Source organism: Momordica charantia (genome assembly GCF_013281855.1).
Source record: "Momordica charantia cultivar OHB3-1 chromosome 6 unlocalized genomic scaffold, Mcharantia_2.0 BLBB01000006.1, whole genome shotgun sequence".
Classification (NCBI taxonomy): Eukaryota; Viridiplantae; Streptophyta; class Magnoliopsida; order Cucurbitales; family Cucurbitaceae; genus Momordica; species Momordica charantia.
The window spans coordinates 7,334,296-7,347,954 of NW_028275164.1; the positions used below are offsets into that span (position 1 = coordinate 7,334,296).

General features: G+C 29.7%; 2 protein-coding genes across 4 annotated transcripts; one reads left to right on the plus strand and one right to left on the minus strand.

The window, feature by feature from the left end:
• Window positions 1–710: 710 nt before the first annotated feature.
• On the minus strand, window positions 711–3,230 carry LOC111016452 (uncharacterized). 3 transcript variants are annotated; one of them, XM_022291863.2, is made up of 6 exons: window positions 2,880–3,230; window positions 2,565–2,619; window positions 2,208–2,444; window positions 1,515–1,785; window positions 1,321–1,398; window positions 711–1,133 (listed from the first exon to the last, which is right to left on the minus strand). In XM_022291863.2, exons 3-6 carry the CDS (start codon window positions 2,438–2,440, stop codon window positions 1,083–1,085), a joined length of 633 nt encoding a protein of 210 aa, XP_022147555.1. In that variant the 5' UTR covers window positions 2,441–2,444; window positions 2,565–2,619; window positions 2,880–3,230; the 3' UTR covers window positions 711–1,082. The 3 variants fall into 3 exon arrangements, with proteins under 3 accessions (XP_022147555.1, XP_022147556.1, XP_022147554.1); XM_022291864.2 differs by having other exon boundaries at window positions 2,789–3,230; XM_022291862.2 differs by having other exon boundaries at window positions 2,710–3,230.
• A 7,321-nt stretch (window positions 3,231–10,551) lies between these two features.
• LOC148210611 (arabinogalactan protein 14-like) lies at window positions 10,552–11,155 on the plus strand. Its single transcript, XM_088124928.1, has one exon. The coding sequence runs from the start codon at window positions 10,664–10,666 to the stop codon at window positions 10,844–10,846; it is 183 nt and encodes a 60-aa protein (XP_087981054.1). The 5' UTR covers window positions 10,552–10,663; the 3' UTR covers window positions 10,847–11,155.
• The last annotated feature ends 2,504 nt before the right edge of the window (window positions 11,156–13,659 follow it).

The following is a 13,659-nucleotide window of genomic DNA, read 5'->3' on the forward strand; positions in this document are numbered from 1 at the left end:
AGGGTCTCAGATATTTGAAGGTTGGACATGAGAGTAATTTTGAATTTCAAAAAAAAAAAAAAAATTTGTTTGGTACATTTTTTTTCTTTTGGTGATTTCAAAGTTCTTTAGAATGTTTACAAGCATATAAAGTTTAAACTTAGGCCAAATTATACAAAATGTCTTTTACTTGTGTAATTGGTTTCAATTTTTAAATTTGTCAGTTTCATTCTCAACTTTTAAATTTGTTATAAAAAAAATTGAAACTTTTTAAAACTTTTAGAAGTAATATTTTAACTAAATAACTAAGGTTGTACTGAGAAAAAAACTAAGTAGCAACGTCAGTATTTCGGTAAAATTGAAACAATAAATTGTATAAAATATTATAAAAATATAAAATTAGTTTCAATTTGATAGCATGAACTTGGTTCAACGGTAATTTTTATCGAAGAGGTCACAAGTTCAAATCCTCTACTTTGTACCTAAAAAAAGAAAATTAGTTTCAATTTTGTCTCAAAATTTAAAAACTTCCAATTTGACATAATTATAATTTGTTTGAATGTTTGAAATTTGTAATGTCCAAGTCAAAATGAAACAACTTTATTAAATCGAACCAATACCACCTTTTTTCTTGCTACTAACCACAAGAATGAGTTTAAGAATGACTGAAACAAAGTACAAGAATAAGTCAGAGTGATTACATTTCAAGCTGGTGATGGCAATTGGCAAAAGGCAAATTACTTGGAAAGGAAGCAGCAACCCAAGCATGACTTGTAAAAGAAGTAAACGGTACAATTGTCAGAATCCACCAATGAAGATGAAAAAAAACTAGAATCATTCGTGCTCTTCCAAACTAAATTTACTCAAATTAGCCAATAGAACAAATTGAGTGACTCTGACTTACATCTCAAATCTGAAAAGTGCCCAATCAATTTCAACCCAAAAAAAAAACCCACCAAAAGTCCACTATCCCTCTGGCCTCTCTCTCTCTCTCTCTCTCTCTCTCTCTCTCTCTCTTTGTTTATCCAAAATATGGCTACCAAACAAGTGGGTTATGGTTATTATATCCATATGGTCTCTATTTGTGTCTCTTATTGATTCAGTCATTCTGAGTCACTATCCATACTTCTCATGGCCTTCAATCCTCTAGGTCTCTGCACCATAACCCAAGTTCTTATTATTAGAATGAGAACCCAAAACAAAACAAAAATGAAAAGGAAAAAGAAAAAGAGAGTATGATGTGTAATGGATTGAAGAATGAAGATTGTTGTTCTCATCTTCTACAAAACATTTCAGTGAAGGTTTTTACATTAACAGTTGGATGGAGAAGTGGTGTTTTACCTTCTTTGAAGTTTTCTTCTCCCTCACCTCATACCTCTCTTGGCACAAGTCTGATAGCCATGAGCCTGGCATCACCAGCTGCATCCACAAACAAGAGAGGAGTTAGCTGATTTTAGACGAACCGAGACGGTTCCTGGGTTGGCACTGGGATTGCTTCCTTTTCCTCCTTGGAGGATCAAGGATAGAACACTTACAACTAAGCTTTTCTGTAGCAGCTTGGCTCTCTTCTTAGGCCTTTGAGGAAGTTTACACCCTTTCATGGCCATGAAATCTTCTTCCTTCTCCTTGCTGGACAGAGAAAGAAAGAGCCTTGGCCAGACAAACCCTTTTCGGTCGTTCCCTGTCGGCTGATCCAATGAGGCTTTTTCATCCACGCCCATCGAACCCCTTGTTGTGTAGTATCGGTCTTCCTTTTCGGGTGATGTTGCTGATGTTCTTTGGTTGTTTGTTGGCAAAACAACATTCCTGTTACCAACAAGGATATATTGACTAAATCAGCACCAATAACAGCTTACATGATTTAGTAAATCCTAAGGCTACAAGTTGAAAAAGTGAAATAAAGAATGCTTGAGATATACATAAGGATCTCACTACAGTTCAATCACAAACTCTTCCTCATCCTCAAGTTTTCAAATGATTGCATTCAAATAAAAGATTCATCGTCAAGTTTTCTAAAGCTGGAATATGATCTTGTTTTTTAAAGCTGTCCAATACCTAAATCTTGTTGGATTCTGAAAGAGCAGAGGAAAATCAACTTCAACTTCATCTTCATCTTCATTAGGATCATTTTATATTACTCCCCCCCTCCCCCCAAAAAAAAAAAAAAAAAAAAAGAAGAATAAACAAAGAAAAGGGAAAAGTATTGATTGAGGAATCCTGTTTCTTACTTGTTAAGGCGATAGTTTTGCGGAGTAGATGAAGCTTTCTCAGCTGAAACAACACGGCGATCACCATTAGCATTAGAAGAAACTTTCTTCTTTCCCAAACAATCAGGTTTGCTAGTTACTCTTTCAGGTTCCTTGACCTTCATATATCTCATCCTCTTCCTATTCCCCCACTGCAACACAAAATCTGTTTCACCAGATTTATTACTTTTCTGAGCTATTCCTTCGTTGTCCATATCTCTGCAACAAAAATCACATTCACCATTTGCTCTTTTCCACAAAAGAAAGACTCCAAAATCAACACAAAAACCCACAAAAAAGAAAGCTAAAAAACAAAACTGCATAGAATTAGAAACTAACCTCAAGATCCAACGCCAAAACTCAGTGGATTAAACACGATTTCCCCATATAAACCCTGCATTCAACGGATTAACAACCATTACCCTCTCGCAATCTTCCACTACAAACAAACGATTCTCCAGACGAAGATGCAAAAATCAAGTACCCTTTCTTTCAGTTTTTTGGACAAGTTGAAAAGACAAGAGGAAAAACGACAAGGAAATGAAGCTCGCTCGACCCATTACCGGATTCGGAGTCGCCATTCTTCGTTTCCCCAAAATTTTCTCCAAAACTAAACAAAACCCATTAAAGAAGTAGAAGGGAAAATAAGATTACAGCGACGAAATCTTCAATGGGAATCCATCAAAAACATCTCCAACGCCATCTTCATCACCACCATCATCAACAACAGCAGAAGTCGCAACAAAAGCCCAGTGGTGAAAGTAAAAGAACCGTTGAACCCCCAGAGAGAAAGATGGAAATGGGGAGCAATCTTCCGAAGGAAAAGAGAAAAAAAGCTCTCAACAATGGAAGAAGAGTTATCTCTGATTTCTGGGTCGCAGTTAGTTTTTAGCATTCATAGCAGATAGAGAAGAAAAATCGGCCGCGCTTCACTTCACTTGCACAGAAGCTCTCTCTAATTTGTTGTTCCTCTGTTCTCAGTTTTTCACCCTATTCTGCTTTTTCTTTTTTTTTTTAATTGTTTTTTTACGTTGAAAATCAAAAGGAAAATTGCGGAATATTGTTGCGCGTCGGATTTGAAATGAACGGTTGGATGGAATCCGGGTCGACCCGATAAGTTTCACTGCACGTGACTTCGGGTTGATGGATTCAAACGAAATCTATTGAATGAATTTGCGTAAATTGCACTAATCAGAGCAGCTACAATCTGCTGTGGTCACGTACACTGATTTGAATGGCTTGATTTGTGACACGTCATCATCTGTGCCCTAATTTACCTCGATTGATGCCACGTCATCATTTTCTTTATTTTCATATAGATTTATTAGACTATTTTCGTCGAAATTTCATTTTTGTTCTTAAATTAAAAAAAAATTGAGTTCAACCAATATATTGGATTAGGAATTTGAATTTCCGAGGTCAGAATATATTCAAAAATCATCATTTTGGTTTTTGTTATTATTTTGGTTTTTGTGATGACTCCATTAATATTTGTCTCATCATCTAATCTATTTGACTCCTTGTATGTGTTATATTAGTGTGTTAATATACATCAGTATTGGTTTATTTTGGTCATTTTACTTCAAAATATTTATGTTATTTTTGTACTTACAATTTTAGTTTATTTTAGTCATGTATTTTTAAAATATTCTTTTTAGTACCTATATTTTAAAAGAAGTGACAATTTTGGTCACTATTTGCAAAATTTTAACACAAGTTCTACACATAACGGAAATCATTTAATACAAAGTAATTATTATATTTCAAGAAATATATGGAGTGTAATGTTGTGTTAAAACTGTGATAGAAAAATGAGATTAAAAAAATATTAAGAGACCAAAATGGTCAATTTTTAAAAGTACAAGAACCAAAGCACATACCAAAATAATATTTTAACAAATATGGGGTACGTGAGTTTGAACTTCAGACTCAAGAAAATGAGTAGATATTATTTATCGTTGAGTTACTATGAACAAAATAATATTTAAACCAATATTATTGCATTAAAAAGATTAAACTTACGATAATCTGACCATTCGAGCTTTTGAATAATCTAACATTGTATCATTACAGAGGATCTTGATATTCATTTGTTTGGGTTTCGGGATAATTTTCAAACTCGCCAGGGAAGAAAATTTTTTGAGAATATATTAAGAATATTAAAAGTATATCACCCTTGAACTTGATAGTCTTTTGTAAATATTTAACTTCTTTTTGTTGATCAAATCATTTTTTTTTGTTGGAATAAAAGAAAATACAAATCTCATTATTGATTTGGTATGATTCATAGTTTTTATGGTGCGTTTCATACCAACCATTCAATTTAGTTCACATTAAAAAGGAATTGTGACAATATATTCTATTTTCACTTTGAAAGAGTTTATAATAACGAATATTCTATGATACGAGAATGATATTTTTATTATCGTTTCAATATTTTTAATCTTTTTTTTTACAATAAATATAGAGATTGAATTTTGAAGCTCCAAATCTCAAGAAAATGAATAAGATACCATAATTACTTAATTGCTGATTTCTTTTAATGGGTTGTTAATTAGTAAAACGTGATCTAAAATCTTAATATTTTCGATATGAAACGGAAGTTCCCTCGTACTGCATTATGAATTTGAAACTTATAAATCATTTTTTGTTACAATGAAAAGCTAAATTCTTAACTAATCAATTTTATCAAATATTTTAATTGAAATATAGGACATCTATTTCTAAAATAAATTCAAAAGAATAATTAAAGAGAGAGGTGGGTTGGAAATTGTGATTAAAGCTTGTTGATGCTAATAATAAAATAATTAGTTGGTGACTTTTAGTGGAAGCCTTTTAGCTCAGGATACTTTGGCCTATAATAATCCCGTATTTAGTCCGGCTTATTTTATTTTATATTTTTAATTAAGTTTGATTTTAATGATTTTAGTTAAAAATAACGTCATTTTATTTTATTATTAATTTTAAGATAAAGTTTTAATTAACTCAAATTAAATTTGTTTAAAGATTTTTATTTTATAAATAAGAAATTAAATTGATTTTGTTTAGATTTGTTTAAATAAAATTTGAATTTAGTAAAAGATTTTGTTTTTTTAATAAAAAAAGCTATTTTGTTTTTCTCTTTTTTTTCTTCCTTTTTTCAAACCACCAACCAACAACTAACGTGACTTTCTTTCCTTGATTTTCTCCTTATCTCGTTTAAATCTTCCACATTACCGTTATATAAATTTTGTGTATTTAAGAGGAGAGAGCATGCATGGGGGACATATTATAAAAGCACCGAGAGAAAACGTGTGAAAGGAGAGTTTTTTTTTTCTCTCTTCGTTTTTCCACTTCATCTCATTTTCTCTATAGAAATCATCTCATCTTCCTCCATTGATTTCTGTCGCTTTTTTTTTTTTTCATTTTTCCCATAATTTGAGATTATTTTTCACTATTTTTCATTGCTGAAATTTATGTGTTTTTGGGAGGTTTCCACGTTGTTTTATTTAAAGATTTTGAAGTTGATTTATGAACGGTTTTCTTTTGAAATTTAGTAGATCTTTGAAGAGTTTAGAAGCTTTTACTTTTGAAAAATTGCAGTAGATTTTGAGTTTTTTTTTTTTTACAAAATTGATTATTTTTTTTTAATTAAAAATTTTTAGATTTTGAACTTTTTTTATTGTTTATTTTTTGGGTTTTCAAATTTGGGAATCAAAACAAAAGGTTGTTTTTTATTACCAATTAAAGTTTTAAAAAGAAAATAAGTCTTTTAAATTAAGTTTTTAAATTAAGTTTTAGAATTTTTTTTTTCACAATAAAATATGTTTAAAATAAAGCTCTAGCAAAAGTTTTGGATATTGACACCCATGATACAAGTTCAAACAAAATTAAATAATAAAAAGTTTATATTATAAAAAAGTTTTTTAAGCTCTAGACTCCAAACCCTTATCTCAAAAAAGCTAGCAAAGTGATAATTGCGTAGATTTGGAAATTGAATGTCTTGATTCGATGTGTTTAGTAATCTATTTATAAAATAGTGTTAGTTATCAACTAAATATCTAGTTCAGTATAAAATATTATTAATTAATTCATTAGCCCATAGGTTATAAATTTTGTATAATTATTATTTTACAATATTATATCCTGTATCATATATTATGTTTTACATATTGTAATTGTAACAAAAAATGAAATGAATTTATTAACTAAAACAATACATTTATCAACAATTAAAAAAAATTAATGTAATTTGCATATTAAAATTTTAAATTTAGAATCTACGCTTAAAAATAAAAATGTTGTTTTGAGAATTCTCAAATTGTTTTCGAAAATAAATCTACTAAACAATTATTCGCTGAATTCATTTGATTCAATAAATCTAATCAAATCTGAAATCTCTACTAAACAACCTCTTATTAATTTGTTTTAGTTCAAATAAAGTGAATTTTTTAAAATACTATTTTTATTCTTGTATTTTTAACTTTGGCCTCTGTATTCTTATGGTTTGTTCATTTTATTTATTCTTTTTTCAAAAAGTCTATTTTGGTTATACTTTATAAACTGGTTAATATTTGGTTGTTATTTACAAATTTTTAACACAAAATGTATACATAATGGAAACCTTTTAATACAAATTTATAGATACATTTAAATAAATATGTTAAAATTATGATAGAAAGAAATAAGATAAAAATGAAAATAAAGGATCAAAATCATTAAATAGACATTCCAAAATAGAATAACCAAAATGAAACAGAAAAATGAATGTACACCGTGTCAGGTCTACACATCATGTCGTATTTTTCTCTCCAACACATAATAAAATCAACCAAAGGAATATTTAAACCAAGATTTAATATTTCTATTCATTTTTTTCCTCCATTTCCCATTGTTATTATCTTCATTCTCAAACCAGTTCTTCTCTATTTGAACTCTTACCCATTGCATTTTGCATCTTGAAGCACATTATATATTTGTCTTAAAATCATTTTTATCATTATCTCGGTCGTAAAGTTAATTATAAAGTTTTTTTTCTTTCAAAACAACTAATAATCGATTATTAAAGAGTTGACTCGAGTATAGTTTAATTGTTCAAAATATCATTAATCTCTCCTATGAGTTGTAAGTTCAAATCATCACATGTTGTTCATCTTCTATGGTTAATTTGTATGATACTTTTGAACAGTTTTTGATTTTCTTCGTTGTTCTAATTTATCGAGCAAATAAACACAATCAAAATTTAAAAAAAAAATTAACCCCTCCACCTTGAAAATGGTTCTCGATGATAAAAGACGATAATGGGGCCCATTCTCAATGATCAAAGTTTGGTAAGAAATACATGTGCTTTTCTAATCTTTGGTATAATGTAAAGATGTCATTTTTTTTGGTCTTGGTACTTTAGGTAGACTATATAAATATTATATTCTTTTTTTTTTTACCTAAAGTACCAGGACCAAAAAAATGACATCTTTACATTTCAGGGAAATCCTAAGAAATGGCTACCTACAGTATATGATAATGAAAAATGACTAAAATTTTCGTAAATTGGATATATGACCATACTTGATTTCCTGAATTTTAGGGGAGGGGTAGAATTTCATATTTACCCCTCCGCACATTTCATGTCCATTTTACCCTCGCATCATTTCTCCATTTTACCCGTCCAGTTTTCAACAACCCACACCCCATAAATCACATTATTAAACTACCAAATCCCTAAAATTTCTCCATAACCAAACCAGCAAAATCTCTACATTGTAAAGCTACCAAATCTACATTATCAAACAACCGAATCTACCTATATCATTCAAACATTTTAAAAATATTATTAATTTGTCTCCAACATATAATCTAATTAAAATCTATAACAAACCTAACTAATTGGGTAGTAAATTCCGATGTGATGGAGGGATCAACAAATCGAGCAGAGAATGACTTGTAAAGTTCGAGTCTCCGATTCCATGACCGAAATTTATCTGGTAAGCATTTAGATTATAAGAAGAATTCAACTCAACAATACAAGAACTGAAGATTTTTTTTCTTCTCCTTGATAGTTTTCTGCCACAAAATATGTCATCTAAACCGTTTGTTGTCATATTCATTTGAAGTGAAGCTTTACTCTAGCTTGATTCTTTGGATGTGCGGATTGTGTCATTTGAATCCCTTTTTAATTTGTGCATTTGAGTCCTAATTTGCAAAAATTAGAAGCAAACATTGGAATAATTGATATTTAAAGTAATATAATTATTGAGAGTTGAGAGAAAGTAGTAGAAGATAGGGAAGATGATTGGAAAGAAAAATGAGTCTCCTTCCTCATGAGTCATTATAGTGAGCAGTCATATGATCTCGTCTCGTCTTTTGCAGTCAAGAAAAATCAAGGTACTCTGTGTATCTTTATTTACTCTGTCTTTATTCTGTCTTAACGCATTTTTTCTTTATTCTGTCTATACGCTTATTTACCCTATATTAGATAGAGATTATCTTTAACCATGTTAAAAACTAAGTAATGAAATGGTGCAAGCAAGTCACTTATTATAGTGTAAGTAAACTATTTTCAGTACCACGTAAGTATTATTATATACGACGTATGAATAAGAAAATACCTTAGCTTCATCCTCGTCCAGGTGCTTCACCACGTTTCTAGTTCGTCATTACCTTTATTTGTAACCTTTTTTGTATGTTCTTTTTTGATAGATTACGTTTTTTTTTTGGCAAGAATGAGACGGTTCGTGAATTTGGTATTAATTTTCGTGTCTAGCTACCCCCTCCATAGTTTTAAAAATAGGATTTGATTTTTCAATCTTATTTTTTCTAATCATTTTCCACTTTTATTTACGTTTTATTAGGCCATATATTTTTCATATTTTTCTACATTATATATATATATATATATATATATATATTTTCAAATCATTCATTTAACCGATTTTGTTTTTGAAATTTTGAAATTTCTAAATCTAGATTTTATTTTTGAAAATTTTGAACTTTAATTCACTATTTTATTTCCTAAAATTAAGCTAGAGCAAAAAGTTGTTTCGAGGGTATTTTTGCCAAAAAATTTAAGGGGTAATACTAGGATAATTTAGCTATTTTAAGTGGGAGGGTATATTTGTCTATATCAAATTCTAGTATTGAAGTATAACTGTCTCATAGTCATTTTTGTGATATTAGATACTTTTGGCCATTTTTCAAGTAGAACTATTTAATATAGTCATTCCTCTAGTTGCCCCTACATTTTATGTGGAAATGCCTTTTTGGTTGGAAATATTGTGGGCTTAGGCCTTTGTAAAAAGAAAAAGAATATATTGTGGGCTTAGACCCAATATCCATAATTGGCCCAATCACTAATCAATCTTGTTTGCTTAGTGGGCTCAGATCAAACTCAATAAGCCCAATCTTCAATCCTTCTTTCTTTAGGAAACCAGAGGGGGGACAGAGACAAATTGTGAAAATTAAATTCAACTTTAGAGAGAGATCAAAGTTTTATTATTATTATTGTTGATGTTATTATTATTTTGAATAAGATAAAAGTTTCGAAGACCCGTATGGTAACGTTGTTGTCATACAACAACAATGAGCCCAATTTGAACAATGATTTCACCAATTTAACAAGATTTGGACAATGCAACAACTCAATATTATTGTTCAAAAATCAATTTCAATCACTAACAAATTAATGCCTCATATTTAACAGCAAACTCCCTTGATATTATTTTTTTAAAATTTAATTCAACCCTCAAAAAGCTTTTTTTTTTTTTTTTACACTTTACAAAAAGAAAATCCTAACAATTTCATATAAAAGGGCAAATAAACAAATTCAAAGATTAATTTAGAAGAGAGAAAGATTTAGTGTCATATATTTACACTTATACATAGATTTAGTGTTACATTCTAAAAATATATATACATATAACAACAAGATTACTAATGTGATAGTTGGATGGACAAAAGCTAGTTGCTCGTTTGAATATTATTATTCCCCCAATAGCTAATAATGCTTAGAAGATAAAAAGGGGTAATCATGATTTAGAGTGAAGACTCAAAACCAAAGCAAAACCAACAGCTCAACCCCTTAGATAACCCACCAAACAAGAAAGATGCAACAAAAAGGAAACAACTTCATAGTTCATATGAAAAGCAATAAATTTTCTTTTTTTTTTTTTTTTTTTTTTAAAAAATCAGCATTTTGATGACAGCTGTTTGGCAATACACCACCAAATCAAACCACCCAAATGGGCCAATTCTCTCCCTCTTAATTTTAAAATTCAAAAAAATAAAAAAATAATAAAAAGAAAAAGTTTTTTTCCTTCTTGTTTTTGCTATAAATACCAACACACCCTCCATCATTGCCCTTTAACAAAACTGCCTCTGTTTGCGAAGAGAGAGAACCCATTTGAAAGCTCTCAAATAGAGGCATAAAAATCAAAGCTTTAAGCAAATTTGTTGAAAGGTCATCAATGGAGGCAATGAAGGTTCAAGTTTTGATGGTGACAATAATGGTGGTGGGAGCAATGGCGTTGTCATCCTCCATTGTTGCAGCTCAAGAAGGTCCAGCCCCAAGCCCAGCTTCTGCTGCTCCAATTTCCCTCCCAACTTTCATGGCTTCTCTTGCCCCTCTCGCTCTTGCCTTCTTCTTCTGAATTTATCCTCCATTTTTCATTTATTAGTAAGTTCTTGGATGTATCATGTGTTAAATTCCCATTTTGCCCTTTCTCTCCCTCTCTCTATGGAGGAAGAAAGAGAGGAGAATTTGGGAACATGGGTAATGGGTTGGTGTTTTTTTTTTTTTTTTTTTTTTGAGAGGATTTAGTAGGGGTTATTAATTGTGGGGTGATGATTTAATTTTGTTTGGGTGTGATTTGGGATTATTAATTTGTTGTATATTTTCATATTTAATGTTATGATTTTTTTTCCTGAAAGCAAATATATCTGCTACAATTGATCGTGTCCTCGAGGTTCAAATCTTCGCCTTGAATTAATAAGAGCTAATTCCACCCTCCATTGTCCATTTAAACTCTATGGTTTATAAATCTAAGAACTATATGAAATGTGTGTTAGATTAAAAGTATAATTTCCAAATTATAGATTATATATTTTTTTTTAATGAGATTTTGATTTTACTAATACATGTGTTATGTATTTCAGTATGTGAAAATTGAAATATTATATATAAATTTCACAATATGAAAAGCATTTTTGAGACAAAATAAAGAGTTAGCACATGGGGGGCAGTGACTGAGCTGTGTAGCTTTACAGGCAGAGCCTCAATTATTGGGAACCTTTGATATTCAAATGGAAAATATAGTGATAAAAAAAATTAATAAATAATGGAGAATATGGTGATAAATTTGGAACAAAAAAGGTAGTAAAAGTAAAATATTCATTAAATTAAAAGTTCTCATTTTCTAGCTCTCTTTGGAACACAAAATTCCACAAAAATGTATTTTTTCCCCTCATTTTTGGGAAGAATAGGCTTCTATTTCAAAGAGGGACTAAAAATTGATCTATATGAAAATATATATTACAATGAATTCAGCAATTTGTTTTAAGACAAAGACGTAAACGACCTTTTTCACGTCAAGAATAACAAAAATTGTGTACTTTTGAGAAAGAAAGAATCTTCTTTCTTTTTTTAACCGAAACATTTCTTTTAATACTACTTTAAGATTAAACAAAAGAAAATATGTTAAAGAACATTTTTGACCCTTATATTTTTAGATTGAGTCTATGAACTTTAGTATTAACAATTAAATCACTGTAGTTTAAAGTTAGTAACAATTAATCCCGTGAAAATTTTTGTTAAATTTCTTATACATGTAGACTAATAAACCAATGAATGATCAAATGTGTTTATAAATTACAAAGACCAAATTGTTATACAATAAAAATCGACACAATTTTGATGAATTTTTCACAATAGGGACTAAATTGTTACCTACTAAAATTTAAGGGCTAAATTGCTACCAATATGAAAGTATAGAGAGATTAAATTATTACAAATTAAAGTTCGGTGACTAAATTTTAGCGAAATTAAAAAAGCCAAAATGCCAACTGTATTTTATAACCAAAAAGAGAAAAAAACGATCTCATACACAACCAAACACCTTGATCAAACCTATTTCTAATCCGATTATTTAATGAAATGCATTTTTAAGTCAAAAATCATGACCATGCCAAATTATTAATGAATATAAACAAAAAAATATCATAGAAATCAGCAAAAAAAAAAAATAACAAACAAACAAAATTTTGAGACCAAGAAGACTTTATGATGAAATTACATTTCAAAATTCCAGCTTGGAATGAAGAACAGCCACAGTTTCTTTAGATATTTATTGTGTGATAGAAAAAGTCACAATTAATTAATGCAATATGGGGACCAATGGGAAGTTGCCATCTGGCTTTTTCTTGCCTCTCTCTCATATTTATGAAATTTGGAAGTCTAGAGAGAGAAAGGACAGCATAGAGAGAGAAGGCATCACATGCTGATGCTACTTCTGCACATGGGGCTGTGATATCTAATGCCCATTACATATCATTGCTAAGAAATCTAATTTATTCAAATGTCATAAAATGCATATCACAACCAAAAAAAAAAAAAAAAAATCTATGCTTAATTCTTTTGATCTTATGCCTAGATATTAATAGTATCAATATTAGCAAAAATACCAATAATAGTTTGCTCTAAGGTGAGAAATTTATGATGACCTGTAAAGAGAGAAATTTAAAAGGTAATATATTTTTATTATCGTCAAAACTTTTCTTTGGTATAAAGTCTTTTGGAGTAAGAAAATTAAACCTAGTGGCAAATAAGATCTTCATATTCTACCTTAATAATCCCTTGACTACCATTTAACTAGTGCCGTAAAATTTTAAATAGATTGCCCTACACTTTTCATTAGCCTCAATGACCGCTGGATATTACTAGCTATACAAAAGGATAATCTAATAAGACCTAACAAATAATTATAATCGATACTCAAACAAAAGAATGACATTGATTAATCAAACACCAGTCGCTTCAATATATATTTGTTTTTTTAGGCTCAACATATGAAGATCGAGATTCGAACCTTCTACTTTTTTATTAGAATATATTCCTTAACCAGTTGAGCTATACTCGTGTTAAGGCTAATATATTTAAATTACTACAAAGGAACTTTTAACTTTTTGACATACGCTAATACCTTGCCAACAAAACTAAATTACAGTTTAAATATTAAAGAATGTTAGCTGCACTACATTGGTGTCTAACCTACTTTTCATGTGCTCATATACTAAAAAACTACAATTAACTTTCTAATATAAAATACGTGTTCGGATAAAGAATTATTCGATCTTCGACCGAGACATTCTCAAATAGTCCTTAATTTGAGAGGAGAAGAAAAAACCTTCAAGTACCTCTAAGAGTAACAAAAACATAGGTGATGAAATAAATGCATAACAATCAATG